The sequence below is a fragment of the Triticum aestivum genome, chromosome 2A (assembly GCF_018294505.1).
Source record: "Triticum aestivum cultivar Chinese Spring chromosome 2A, IWGSC CS RefSeq v2.1, whole genome shotgun sequence".
Classification (NCBI taxonomy): domain Eukaryota; kingdom Viridiplantae; phylum Streptophyta; class Magnoliopsida; order Poales; family Poaceae; genus Triticum; species Triticum aestivum.
In genome coordinates, this window is record NC_057797.1 from 703,373,055 (window position 1) to 703,386,862 (window position 13,808).

General features: G+C 50.9%; 2 protein-coding genes across 2 annotated transcripts; both read right to left on the reverse strand.

Annotated features, from left to right (window-relative positions):
* Nucleotides 1–2,369: 2,369 nt before the first annotated feature.
* LOC123186040 (E3 ubiquitin-protein ligase PUB23-like) lies at nucleotides 2,370–3,850 on the reverse strand. Its single transcript, XM_044597834.1, has one exon. It carries the CDS (start codon nucleotides 3,771–3,773, stop codon nucleotides 2,520–2,522), a length of 1,254 nt encoding a protein of 417 aa, XP_044453769.1. The 5' UTR covers nucleotides 3,774–3,850; the 3' UTR covers nucleotides 2,370–2,519.
* A 4,866-nt stretch (nucleotides 3,851–8,716) lies between these two features.
* LOC123190372 (alpha-1,3/1,6-mannosyltransferase ALG2) lies at nucleotides 8,717–11,849 on the reverse strand. Its single transcript, XM_044603000.1, has 8 exons — nucleotides 11,636–11,849; nucleotides 11,021–11,137; nucleotides 10,478–10,671; nucleotides 10,292–10,397; nucleotides 10,023–10,170; nucleotides 9,752–9,888; nucleotides 9,458–9,624; nucleotides 8,717–9,364 (listed from the first exon to the last, which is right to left on the reverse strand). The coding sequence occupies exons 1-8, from the start codon at nucleotides 11,724–11,726 to the stop codon at nucleotides 9,071–9,073; spliced, it is 1,254 nt and encodes a 417-aa protein (XP_044458935.1). The 5' UTR covers nucleotides 11,727–11,849; the 3' UTR covers nucleotides 8,717–9,070.
* Nucleotides 11,850–13,808: the final 1,959 nt, after the last annotated feature.

A 13,808-nucleotide genomic window follows, 5' to 3' on the forward strand; every position in this document is an offset into this window, starting at 1 on the left:
TAGTGGGGGGAAGGGAGGGCAGCCTAACCTAAGCCCTGGCGCCTCCCTCTCCCTCCCATGACACATCTCCCTCCTCCCGCAGCGCTTGGCGAAGCCCTGTTGGAATCCCGCTACTTCCACCACGCCGTCGTGCTGCTGGATCTCCATCAACCTCTCCTCCCCCTTGCTGGATCAAGAAGGAGGAGACTTCGCTGCTCCGTACGTGTGTTGAACGCGGAGGTGCCATCCGTTCGGTGCTAGGATCATCGGTGATTTGGACCACGACGAGTACGACTCCATCAACCCCGTTCTCTTGAACGCTTCCGCGCGCGATCTACAAGGGTATGTAGATCCACTCCTCCCTCGTTGCTAGATGACTCCATAGATTGATCTTGGTGATGCGTAGAAAATTTTGAATTTCTGCTACGTTCCCCAACAAAATCTAATACATGCATGAATTTTTCTGACATGATAAATGCATCTTGTCAGTGGCGGACCCACCATTGGGGCGAGCTGGGGCGGCCGCCCCGGGTCGCCGGTGGCGGAGAATCGCCCCCACCTACACATCTGCCGATCTGCGGGCTGCGGCAGCGCTGTTCTCAGTTTCAGAATTCAGAAAGCAATGGCGCTCTTCTCTGTTTCTTTTTTAGTGATCGAAGGGTTTTTTTAGGTGAACTAGGGATTTATTCAACAATCACACCAGGAATACAAATGATGTCCGGAGGGTTCCCTAGCCACAAGTGGCGCCCTACAGGGAGAGACGAAGCTGCCTTTGCCAAGGCATGTGCTTCAAAGTTTACCTCCCTGTTTTTAAAACAAAAAGTAATACTAACAAAATCAGAAACTATGTCTCTAATTTCATTCAAAACTAAAGCATAAGAAGAGCTGATGGTGCATAGCGATCGAAGGGGTACGTGAGGGAGAAAGAGACTTGGGCTGGTTCGGTAGACTGGACTGGGCTACTACAGCCTACAGGCCCAAACAGACGACATCTTAGCCCAATCGATCTCTCCTTTCCTTTCCTTGTCAAACAGAAAAAGATCCCCAATCGATCCACAAACCGCATTGAGCGTCCCCCTCACGATCTATGACCATATATACAACTCTCATATTACTCAAAAAGAATAAATATATACAACTCTCATCACATTCATAATTTTGTAGGTCTGGTTCCAAAATTAGAATTATGGGATCATATTGTGGCTTAAGGGCATCTCCAAGGGAGACCTGCAAAACTCTGGTATATGTCTGGTCACACACTTTTGTTCACTTTTACAATCCAACGCGGTCTTGCATCGATCCGTAAAGTGATTCGGACATTCATTTTCCGGCAAAGTGGAGACAAACATGAGGAGCTATACCTCCGGACATCTTTCAATCAACCAAAAGCCTTCGCGTGGTCCTACTCTCTTCTCTCTCTCCGCACATGCATGGTCACCTCTTCTCTGTCTCCTCTCAACCGGACACACCACAATATCCCACCCAGAATAGCTTCACACACGATGTTTTATGGACGTCACGTGGACGATTCTAGGATCTCATGTTCCTTATTTATGGATGGATTTCATCTAACGGTGATTAGTTACTGTCGTGGACGCATCGGGCGGAAACACGTCGGCTGCGTAGCACTGCTCTATCTCACCACATGCATGGTCCTCATCTATTTTTTCTCCTCCCAGCCGGATACTTTATAATTAGTGTTGGATGGCTCCCTTACATATCATATCCGCGGACCACGTCTGAACACAAAAACGGACATACTCGAGGAATTTGCGGGTCAGTGTTGGAGATGCCCTAAGTGAACATTTCAAGCGATAATAGTCCACGTTAGCAGTTTATTAGTTTTTAAGAGCTTTTTTTATTCTTTTGTTGTTGAATGCTATGAGTTTTGGTTGAATAGAGTGGCATTTGTACCAAAAAAGTAGACATTAAATGTTTGCCCCCAGCTAACTTTAATTCCTGGGTCTGCCACTGATCTTGTGTAAAATGCTGTGGAATTTTTCTAGATATGTACTGTTTTTTTGGACTTCCATCGTGTATAGTTTCACTGATTTTACCGAAAGAGGTGAGTGCACCCAAGTACTCCCTCCATTCCGAATTACTTGTCTTAAATTTGTCTAGATACGGAGGTATCTAGCACTAAAATGAGTCTAGATACATCCGTATCTAGACAAATTCAAGACAAGTAATTCGGAACGGAGGGAGTATATATCACCCTAACAAAGATAGTATGGGGGAACAGAACCATGTCTATGTGAGCTGCAGTCTCTTTGCCTTGAGCAAACAAAGTCATTACTCACTTTGAATAACCATTTGATACATACAACCATATATACAAAATCATGGGTATGCCGCCAAACTGGAATTGATGAGTGATTGAAACCTGGATGGATCAAAAAACCACTATCAAATCAATTTGAGCGCACGTTTAATCTGTACACGCATGCTCATGCTCAACGCATGGATCGGATTTCAATCTTCCCTATCAAACAACATTTCATCCTCCCGCCTCTCTGTACACTTGCCGATCGACTGATAGATCACTTGAGAAATTTGAGGTAGTCCTTGAGGTCGGCGGGGATGCAAGGGTACTGCCTCCAGAACGCGCCGTGCACCCTGAGCATCCTCGCCACCTTCTCCTTGGTCGACGGCGAGCTGTCCGCCTGCAGCAGCGCCAGCAGCTTCGCCACGCCGCCGCTCGCCACCATGTCGTCCAGCACCCTCTCCGTGGGCCGCGCCGCGCACGACACCAGCCACAGCACGTTGACCGCCAGCCTCGTGGCCAGGCCGGACACCCGCAGCGTCGTCCGCACCACGGCCGCCACGGCGAGCCCGTGCTCCGCGAACGCGAGCCGGCCCTCGGGGCACTTGCACAGCCGCTTCAGGAGCAGGAGCGCCCGCTCGGCGACGTGCCGGTCGGCCTCCGGGAGGAGCTCCACGAGCACCCGCACGGCCCCCACCTCCACCACGCCCTTGCCGCGCCGTGCGCCGCCCCTCGAGCGCGAGCGCGCCGTGACGTCGATGAGCACGTCGAGCGCGCGGGAGCTGAGCTTGGAGGAGGCCCCGTCGGAGAGCAGGTCGAGTAGGGACTTGACCATGTCGTCGACGTCGACGTCCTCGGTCCAGTTGCGGGCGCCGCTGGCCTCGGAGACCTTGGCGAGGATGGACATGGCGTGCAGCCTCGCCTCGGCGCTGCCGCGCTGGACGAGCGCGACCATGGGCCTCATGCACTCGGGCCTCAGCACCAGGTCCACCGACTCCTCGTCTGACAGCGGGAGCGTGGCGAGGACGGCGGCGGCCTCCTCGCACGTCCGGAAGGCCGAGAAGTCCCCGCCGGCGCCGCTCTCCGCCAGCGCCTGCGCCATGACGCGGCCGAGCACCTGGATGCCGTCACAGGCCACGAAATCCTCCCGCGCCGCCTGGTCCGCGGCCATGCAGAGCCTGAGGCCCTTGAGCGCCGTGACCTTGAACGGCGTGCCCTCAATGCCGGCGAGCACTGACGGCAGCCGCTCCCGCGGCATCGGCTTGAGCGCGTCCGCGGGGCTAGAGGAGGAGGAGGTGGAGGCGCGGTCCTGCCAGGAGGCGATGACGCGCTTGAGGGTGTGGTTGGGCGTGAGGTCGAACGAGGCGACGCGCTGCATGGTGGCCGGGCACGTGGTCTTGCCGTACTTGAAGAACCACCGCTCGATGCTCCGGCGGTCGTAGGTGACGCCGGTGGACACCGTGACGGGGTCCTCCATCAGCTCCATGGAGATCGGGCACAGGAACAGCTGCGGCGACTCCTCCGTGGCCATGGCCTCCTAGAATGGATCTTCGATCGATCGACGCGCCAAATCACGCAGTGGCGAGCAGCCAATCAAGCGGCCTGAATTCCTTGTCCTGAAATGAAATGCAGTTTGTCTGGGAACCAATAGGGATGTTGGTTTTATAATATCTGCAACTGTAACCTGCGCGTGCGTAATGCTGAAGTCATGCAAGCTAGCCCGTAGGTAGCCCGTAGAACTAATCCATGTGCAGCAGTAGTTCTGAAATCTGAATGAGGCATCCACTCTCCTCAATCAAACTGTATATCATAAATTATACACAGCGTCGTCACAAACTTATATTTAAATTAAAAAATCCATGCGAAACCCTATAGAGAAACAGGATAAACCGAGCAGCTCGCGGTATTCGCACCTTATCGGTTTGATTTCTGCGGATCGTATGCGCGTATAATAATACCCCGGAGTCAATAGTCAGAGGGCCAGAATGTATTGAGTGCAAGGTTGGCAAATATGTTTGTATATACTTATAAAACTAAAAAATAAAGATAAAGGTGGCGCGACGATATGGGTTGCTGCCACGATCTTCAGCCGGAGACTCCGTCTCACGCCCAGCGGTAACCCTTCGGCGTTTTGACGGGACTTTTAGCCACATGCATGGATTCCATGGGCGTCGACTCAAGCAACCCAACAGCTCGTCGGTTAGAGCGGAAATTTACCAACGACTTGGCGTGAATTGTGATCGATGCCGCTTACCAAGCTGCCACAAACAAGAGGAAGATGAAATGTTTACTTCTTCTCTGCTGCTAATACTACTGCTACTTATCTTTATCTTTTCGAAGGGCATTGATTTTTATTTTCTAGGGTTGAAAATCTTGAGATGCAGGTTGGAGTTGTTAAGATGAGGAGGTAGGCCGGTGATGACAACAGGGTTTTGTAGTGTTAAATTATTCCTGATCCAGCTCCGTTTCTTCTTATGTTTGCTCCGTTCATTGTTAAGTTCAGTCGGGAGAGCGGTTGGGCGTTTCCTTTGACTATGACCGGGCATTTTCCTATTCAAATTTCCCGGCCGGATCCTCAACTCCTCCTCTAAAGACGAATTCCTTAATGGCTAGCGGTACACTGCATACCTTCTATAATATAATGCGCATTTCTTGAAAAATTCAAATTTCGTAATGCCCAAGTTAACTGTACATGCATGAAAATGCATCCAAGTTCATTGAAAAATATATCTTAATGCACAAGTTAAATTCTTATGGAATAAAACTCTTTACCCTCGCAAAAAAAATAGTATAGTAAGGGGTCAGTTTTTTCCAAAAAAAATGGGTTCAGTTGTAACCTACGGTGAAAGTTTATCCACACTCGCTGATGCTAAATCCCACCCAAGCAATTCCACATGTGCGCCGAGGATAAAGCATTATGGACGCCAAGATACTACAGGCCAATTTCGTGAACTCTCTTGCCTTTTTTTTCGCGGTTTAGGTGGGAGTCTGATGTGATTGCGGTATCTTTCCCGATCATCACTGTCTGCCTGCCCACTCCTGAAATCAGAACCACTGCAAGCAGAAGAAGACGCCGAGCAACGAGTGCAGTCTCAACCAAAACGCTGGCTGATCGACGCATGAGTCACGAAGATCCGTTTCATCACAGGTAATCTATCGGTTGTGCAGTCCATTACCATGTGGCTCGTCATCGGCTTACCTCAATTTGCAAAGCAGAACAATTGCTTTTAACCGTCACAATTTCTTGTACGAAATGCATAATGTATTGGGAGCATAGGTCATGGATGGATGCAAAGGGTCGCTTGGCTGCTTTACTATGTTTATTTATCCTGCAAACGCAAGCACAAAATCGGTTGGCCTGAAGCTGTCCATTAGATTAGTGCATCACCACTTAGCAAAATCTGCTGCAATTTTCCTAGGCACAAACCAAAACTCGCACCAAATCCGTGTCGAAAAATAGCTCTAATCCAACTTGCACATGAATAATCGCCCGTGACAGTTCTAATTAACAGCCACTTGCCGATCCGACGTGCAGCACGCCGTGATGTCCAACCGCCGGCCCGCTGTTTCTCGCCGTCGCCCGCCCGACGACTTCGAGCGTCTGCCAGGCCGCCCCCACATGCTATGCTATCCTTCGGGCGTATCGTCTCCAACCAACGGGCGCCTCCCGATCGGTTTGACCGCCCCGCGTTTCCCCTGTTTTTCTGAAGAAATGCTGCAATCAGCACGTACAGCTGCCTCCTGATCATCAAGAAATCCGTTGACGAATCCGATATGGAAAACAAATGAACGCGTCCTCGTCACCACCGTCACCGGCCTAGGGCTAGGGGATTAAAACTTAGGTCTCTTTTGGTTCATAGGATAGGATTATCAGAGCATCTCCAGCCGTTGGTCCTCAGGAGGAGCAAAAAATCACCCCCTAGGAGCGTACCGGCGCTAAACCGCGCACTGGGGGCGTGATGCCCCCACTCGCGCCCCCTATGGGTTTTTAAAATGTTTAAATTCGGCGCAAACACAACGCAAACATGTTCGAGTTCGTTCAAATTTAAACATATTTTACAAAAAAAGGAAAAATTACCGCGGGCTACCCCGCCGTCTTCCTCGCCGCCCGCCCACGCGGTTCTACATGCCGAGGAGGCTGTAGAACCGCGTGTAGTCACCGCCGTCGTCGTCGTCGCCCCCGCCGACGCCTCCGTCGTCCCTGCTGCATCCCTCCCCCGGTTGGCGCGGCGGGTTAGACGGTCTGGGGGCGTCGTCGTCGCTGTCGAGGACCACGACACCGTGCTCGTCCTCGCGCCCACGCTTGCGGGCGGCGATCTCCTCCAGGGCCCGGCGCTGCCGGACCATCTCGTCGCGGAGGTAATCGTCCCGCGCCCACCGCAGGGCGTCCTCGTAGGAGAAGCCACGCCGGGCTATCTCCTCGTACTCCACGAGGAGGCCGGGCTCCGGCTTGGGCTCCGGCTTGGGCTCGACGAGGACGAAGCGGCCGGTGGGGGAGGCGTTGTCACCGATGCGGACGCCGGAGCTGCGGGTGCACGCGCTGACAGGCGTGCCCTGGGGCTCCGGCTTGACGGGGCGGAGGTGGAGGCAGGGGGAGCCGCCGGACAAGGAGGAGGACCCCCCCAGTCTCCATGCGCCTCGGGGTCCAGGAGCTTCCCCGGCGGCGTGGGAAGGACGGGGGAGCGGGATACTCGAGGCGCGGCGTGTTGCCGCCCTCGATGTACTCGAGGACGGCCTCCAACGTGCGCCCGGGCACGCCCCACCACCGACGCCGGCCGACGGCGTTGAGCCTGCCGGAGGGCTCGACGCCGTTGGTGCCCTCGAGCTGCTCGGCGTGACGGCGGCGGAAATAAGGCTCCCAGAGCGGGCTGTCGGGGACGTACCGTGGCCCCTCCCTCGCCGCACGCGGCAGAGACGAGCGGATGCGTGCGATCTCCGCACGCCGCGCCGCGCCGGTGGGTATCGGGGGCACCGGCACGCCGCCGACGCTGATCCTCCACGCCCCGGGCACCCGCATGTCCGGCGGGACCGAGTACTCGGCCTCGAAAAGGAGGCGAGCCTCGTTCTCGTGGCGGCGGCCGAAGCCGTTCGCCGCCGCGCCGTCGCCTGGGAAGCGCTCGACCATGGGTGTGATGAACTGGAGACGGCGAGAGAGAGGAGAGGGAGGAACGACGACGGTGAGTGTCGCCGAGTGCGCTGGGGCGCGTCTTATATAGCCCGAGGCGCCGCCCGTGCGCGAGCCGCCGTGAGTACGCGTGGCGGGCGAGGGAGGGCGAGGGACGCGCGTCATCTAGTCTTCACTGCGCCGCCCGTGAGGCATGGCGCAGGTTGACCGGCCCGGCAGCGCGACAGCTTTGGCATTGATTCGCCACGGGAAACGAGGCGATAAGGACGACGAAGGGGCGAGAAGAGGGTAGAGTCACTGACGCGGCGGGCCCGCGGCTGTTTCGCGCCAAAACAGTTCGCCCCGGCGCCCCCGGGCGCCCCACAGCGCGCCGGGTTCGGCCTGGGTCCGCCGGCGCTGTTTTTGGCCCAAGCCAGCGAAAATCAGGCTCCTGGGGGCGCGACTGGGCCGATTTTTCGGCGCCGGCGCAAAAAAACGCCTGTGGAGGCCTTCCTGGGGGCGCGGCTGGAGATGCCCTCATAGGAATAGGAATCTTGTAGGAAATGAGATGACATGTATCTCAAATCCTATGAGTAGGAATAGGAAACAAGATGTCATTTGGTTGACACCAAAGGAATAAGAATCTTGTAGGAAATGAGATGACATGTATCTCAAATCCTATGAGTAGGAATAGGAAACAAGATGTCATTTGGTTGACACCAAAAGAATTTTTTTCATTGAGTCTAGGCTCTTTTTTATTTTTCTATGAAATATGAAGGATAGGAACCAATCCTATGTAGGAATAGGAATCCATTCTTATGAACCAAAGGGCTCTAAAGGAAAAAATTATATCCTCTAAAATTCTTATGAAATTCCTCTAAGCCAAGCCAAAGGAGGCCTTACTGTACTATATTAATACCGTCAGACTCAGACATTGGGGATGGCCTCACAGGTGAGTAATATCCATGATACACATGGATATTACCAGGATTTACATATACTTCCGAGCCGTAGACTTCCGTTTTTCCCCACAGTTTTTGACCCTGCAGACCCAGTTCCCTCTGAGCGGAAGCAACGTTTTGCCGCTGACAGAACCGCGTTGACAACTGCAGATAGACTGGTTTTACTTTGATTGTTCACACTCGAGAGTTTCTCCTCGAGAAGACACCCGCCATATTTTAACTCTTGGCTCAGCGCACAGCATTTTGGCACTGCGTCAGTTTGCACACACCATTTTGACATCTAGTAACAGATTGCTTGCTTGCCATTCAGGCGAACATTTCCCAAAACGTATGGCAGCAGACCGTGGAGAAACATGGTAGTTGGATGATGCGCAATCGTTCACCGAATTAACAAAAGGGTGCCATCAGGAAATAATTCGCAGAGCTACCATGACCAACAAGATTCCATTCAAACATCGTTCTTCACACAGTGCCGCTTGCAAGTGAGAACTGATGCCGACTGTTCGGATTTGACCGGTCAAACCCTTATTTATGAGCTCGTCCGCATGAATATCCGAGAGAATACACAGATCGACAGAGAAATCAGTTCATCCACAGGCCAATAATGCAAGGTCGCCATCACCATGCAAGACCATGCTAACTTGCTTCCACATGTGTGGTACATCAAAGTCAGAACTCACAAGTCACAGGGATAAAAAAAGGGATGATGTTAATGTGCTACTCAAAAGGCTTCCATTTGGCGCTGCCGACACCGGACTCGGATCACTCCATCCTCTGGTGGTAGACATTGAGGACATAGCTGTTCAGGAGGTCGCCGAACGTCTTGGTCGAGAATTCCTGCACCACGCGGTCGCGTGCTTGTTTGCCCATCCGGACCGCTAGATCGTGATCGCTCACAAACTTCAGCATGGCTTTTGAGAATTCGATGGGGGAGGGATCGCACAGAAACCCTGTCGCCTCGTTCACTACTGTTTCCACTGGACCACCGCTGTTGCATGCGATTACAGGCTTGTATGCTGCCATGGCTTCAAGAGGAACAATGCCAAAATGCTCGTCCTGGACATAGTAGTGTCAGACATGTAGGCTGAATTAGAATAATCTGCTTAGATTGGTAAAAGTCTTGCGCAAATGGTGGTACGCATTATTTACCTTTGGAGTGTACAACACACAAAGGCAGTTGGAGAGAAGCTCGTTTCTTTCAGATGAAGAACAAGATGTCACGAATTTAACATGTTCAGAAACACCCTCAGTCGCTGCCAATCTTTTGAGCTCCTCAAGGTATTCAACGTTTTCTTTGAGGCGCTTATCGTACCCACCTTCAGCATAAAAAACGTAAGAAAACAGTGGCCAGTGGTTAATAGTTTAATACTGTTTAATAACTCAAGATGTAGTACCGTTAAACCTGTGAATAAAGGGGGGAAATAACACATAAACAAACATCACCTGCCACTGTTAAGCTTGCTTCCCACAGAGCATCACCAGGTTGCTTAGAAACAACTGACCGGAGCAAAGCAAATGCTGAAATGGCTAGACCAAGATTCTTTTTTCTCTCAAACCGGTTAATTGAGAGGAAATTCAACCTGACAGAAAGATGACAGTTCAGCTTCGCTACACCAAACGAGGACAAAATACAAGAGAGACAGCTATTGTATACTAAAATCTGAACGAATAGAACCTAAATGAGTCACAAAGAGATATACAAGCATGAAGTTACTTATAATCATGAGGTTCATGAAACTGCTCAACTGAGACCGCTGGGTATAGGACACCAGGCTCGACTCCTCTAGCATGAAGACCACAAAAGGTCCTGGCAAAAGTTGCCGCGGTGAACTTACTGTTGACTAGAATCAAATCTGCCATACCTAATATATATGCAAAAAAGAATAACCGCTACAATTAGGATGCCAGTAGATCTCTCAACATATAATCAAAGGAAAGTCAAAACATAAGTATAGATACAGTTCCGGATGCCCAGGACAATACCAGTCGTGGCTTCCTCAATCATGTCAATTGGCTTGCGATATAACCTCCGAAGAATTGTTGTATGTTGTGCAAGCAACAGATCAGGAAAATGGCAATAAAAAATTGTCTGAAAATGCAACAAAAAAGTATCTCAGCACATAGCTGCAATTAGAGCACACTAAATTACTTCAAATAAGATATAAGTACCTTTGATGATGCCTTTAGTTTAAGAAGTGGAATCACAACAGAAACCTGGTCTACCAATATGATATCAAAGGAGGGCCACCAAAGTAGCACGCAGAGTGCAACAAAAATGCAGCGAAGATAAGCACAGACAGCATGAAAGCGGTAAAACACATGACGAGGCAGGAAATCTCCATATACTGTAACTGGGAATGTACCTGGAAAAGAGACAGAGAAGTCCAATAAAACTTGTATACACGCATCATAAGCATTGCTTACCATAAATATTACCCAATACTATACATGTGGAATATTACAAAAACACTCCCTCCATAAATAAATATAAGAGTGTTTATATTTCTTTACAGAGGGAGTACTATGCATGGAACATTTTGCAGGAACTGATGGAAATAGAGTAGAACATCTACTCCAGATCAAGTCTGCCACAAATACTTACAAAACATCAATGCAAAAAAAAGATGTAATGCAACTCAGACATGGATAAATTTGAGAAGCAGGTCTATCAGACTTTCAGCGAAATAACATAGATATAGTTCAGAGATTTACCAGAGACTGTTTCCTCAAAGCACCGATTTCTGTCATGGTGTGATGTGAAAACGTGAACATCGTGCCCATGGGCAGCAAGCTGACATGCCGCATCAACTATCAATCTCTCAGCACCACCTACATCAAAAGCGTTCTTTAAATCCTATTACAGGTGTTATCATACATTGTGCATATGCTATATCACGCCTGCTACAATGCTTCTGTACACACTTTGTAACTGAAAGTGTCATATTGCTGAAGTGCAATCCCACGCTGAAGTCATGTAATTGCTCCTAGTTTCTTCGAGTAAGCTAATTATAAGCTATCACTAGAAACACCAATTCGTATGAAAAGGAAACATCACTTCGCATACTCTTATACCACACCTGAATGACCACCAGTCTACTCGAATCTGGTACAGAATTGGGGATCTCCTAGACGTGCGGAGAAGCTCAGTGATGGCGTCCTCCTTGAAGAATCTAGGGACACTACCAGATCAGGGACTCAAGCTTCTAGCTGGGGGAGTTTAAGAAGTCACGTGATCTACTCGATCCTCCCAACTCCATGGCGTCAGATTCAGACGAACTGCATCTAGCGATCGGGTGTGGTGAGAGGAGGAGGGTGAGGGGTCCGTACCGATTCCAAGGTCGGGGTGGATGACAGCAATCTTAAGCTTCTTCGTCTTCGTCCCCGACGACTCCCCGGAGACTCCTGCCGCCGCCGCCATCGCTTCCAAGGACGGCGCCGCGGCAGGAGAAGGCAGGGCGGGACGGGGCCGCGCGGAGATGGTAGAGAGGGATGGGATCGAGCTGTGGAGGGCCGGCAGGGGGGGGGGGGGGGGGGGGGGGGGGGGGGGGGGGGGGCGCTGGGGACGATCGGCGGACCGGAGGGCGGAGCTCCGTCGGCGGAGGAGCAGTCGAGCGGGCCAAGGAAAGCGGGGCGGCGTGCGTGCGTTGTTTTCAGCCAGGGGTAAATTTGTCCTTTTCCATCTGTAATTGAGGTCTATTTCAAAAACTATCTCTAATTGAGATAGAATTAACTACATGTTTATTGTCAAAAAAAGTACTAGTAATTTAACTAAAGGTTGATGTTGCTGTAAAAATTACTCCCTAAACGCTCTTATATTTTTTTATGGAGGGAGTACTAAATATTGATACTGAAACTACTGTGCGAACGACGGTTGATCGTTCGAACTTTCGTGAATGATGCTATCTCGTTTTGCTCTACGCATGAATGGATTGATTTGCTGCATCGTACGAAAACCACTCATAATTTGTCGTGTGTGTAGCAGCGCTCTATTGATTTTACTCTTCATATGAGGTATTTATCGATTGGCGGGGGTAATTTATTAAGTGCAAAGAAACGTGGGGCATTTTGACAAGATAGTCTAAGTTAAGTCAATGATTTAGCCACTTAATTCACCGACTTAGCAGTGGTTGACACGTGGGCAAGTGACTTAAGTCCGAGGATGTGGTTTTTTTTATCCGAGCAGAGCAAACACGGATCTATGTTATCAATTAGCCCTATGCATAAGGTATCACAAATTAATTATTCCTCCCCTCCCCTCCCTCCCCTCCTTCCAACTTTAGAACGAGTTACTTAGGCCCCGTTCAGAAGTTGTCTGGCTTCCCAAAATCACCGGCTCCTGCTCCATATTCAAGCAGCTAGCTTCTCGAAGGAGCAGTGAATCGTTCGGCTGGCTGCAACCGCTCCTGCTCGCAAACATGGGCTGGTAACCCAGGAAACCAGGCTAAGGCCTGTTCGACCACTACTTGGGCCAGGTTCTGTTGGCCCAGTGCTTGGTTAGCGAGACGCGCGGTCGCTCGGGCATGTTTGCTCTGATCGAAACGGTATGCAAAATCACTTCGAGGTGGCATTCTAGCTGTAATATTGAGGAACTTCCACTTCTGATTTTTTCGAAGCTAGGCTGGTGCTGCTCCCCGTCTCCGAAATTTTTGCACTGGAGGATTCACGTCTCCGCGGAGCGGTCTTCTCGGAGCGGGAGCGTTCGGGCTAACTTCTCGCGATAATTTTAGGAAGCTGGCTCACGGAGAGCTTCCGAACGGGCCCTTAGTGCCTGTTAGAAGCTCTCCTCTGACTTCAAATGACAAGCTTCAAGCGTGCAGTCACACCTAAACTTCCTAGCTCCGAGGAGCTAAAATCCGACATCACATGGCCTCCTTGATAAAAAAATAGGGCGGATAAATCCGAGACCTGGGATTTGAGTAACGTGAAGTTGGAAGATTATTGTCGATTTAACATAATCAAGTGGAAGATACATGTTTGCTTCTCCCCCGACCTCCTCATCATCTCCATTCAGATCCCTCTTCCTAGGAGTTCCTCCGCTTCCTTCCAATAGGAGACACCATCTTTGCCATCCCCTCACATCCTTCCGTCGCTCGCATCCTCGTTGGTGGCATGCTTCTTCCAACTGCCCCTCTCCTCGCCCATTGCCAACTGCCTGCCAAGTCACCGTCATCTACCCATCGGACCCTCTTCCTCTCAGGCGGTCGCGGTCAGGAAGAAGCTACATGGTGTCGACCGCACCCTTCTTCTAGTCGACCCACTCCTAGTCTGCCTGTTGGGGATCATTGCAGAAATTAAAAAAATTCTATGCATCACCAAGATCAATCTATGGAGACACTAGCAACGAGAGAGAGGGGAGTGTATCTTCGTACCCTTGAAGATCGCGAGACGGAAGCGTTACAAGAACGTGGATGAAGGAGTCGTACTCGCAGCGATTCAGATCGCGATTGATTCCGATCTAAGCGCCGAACAACGGCGCCTCCGCGTTCAACACACGTACAAC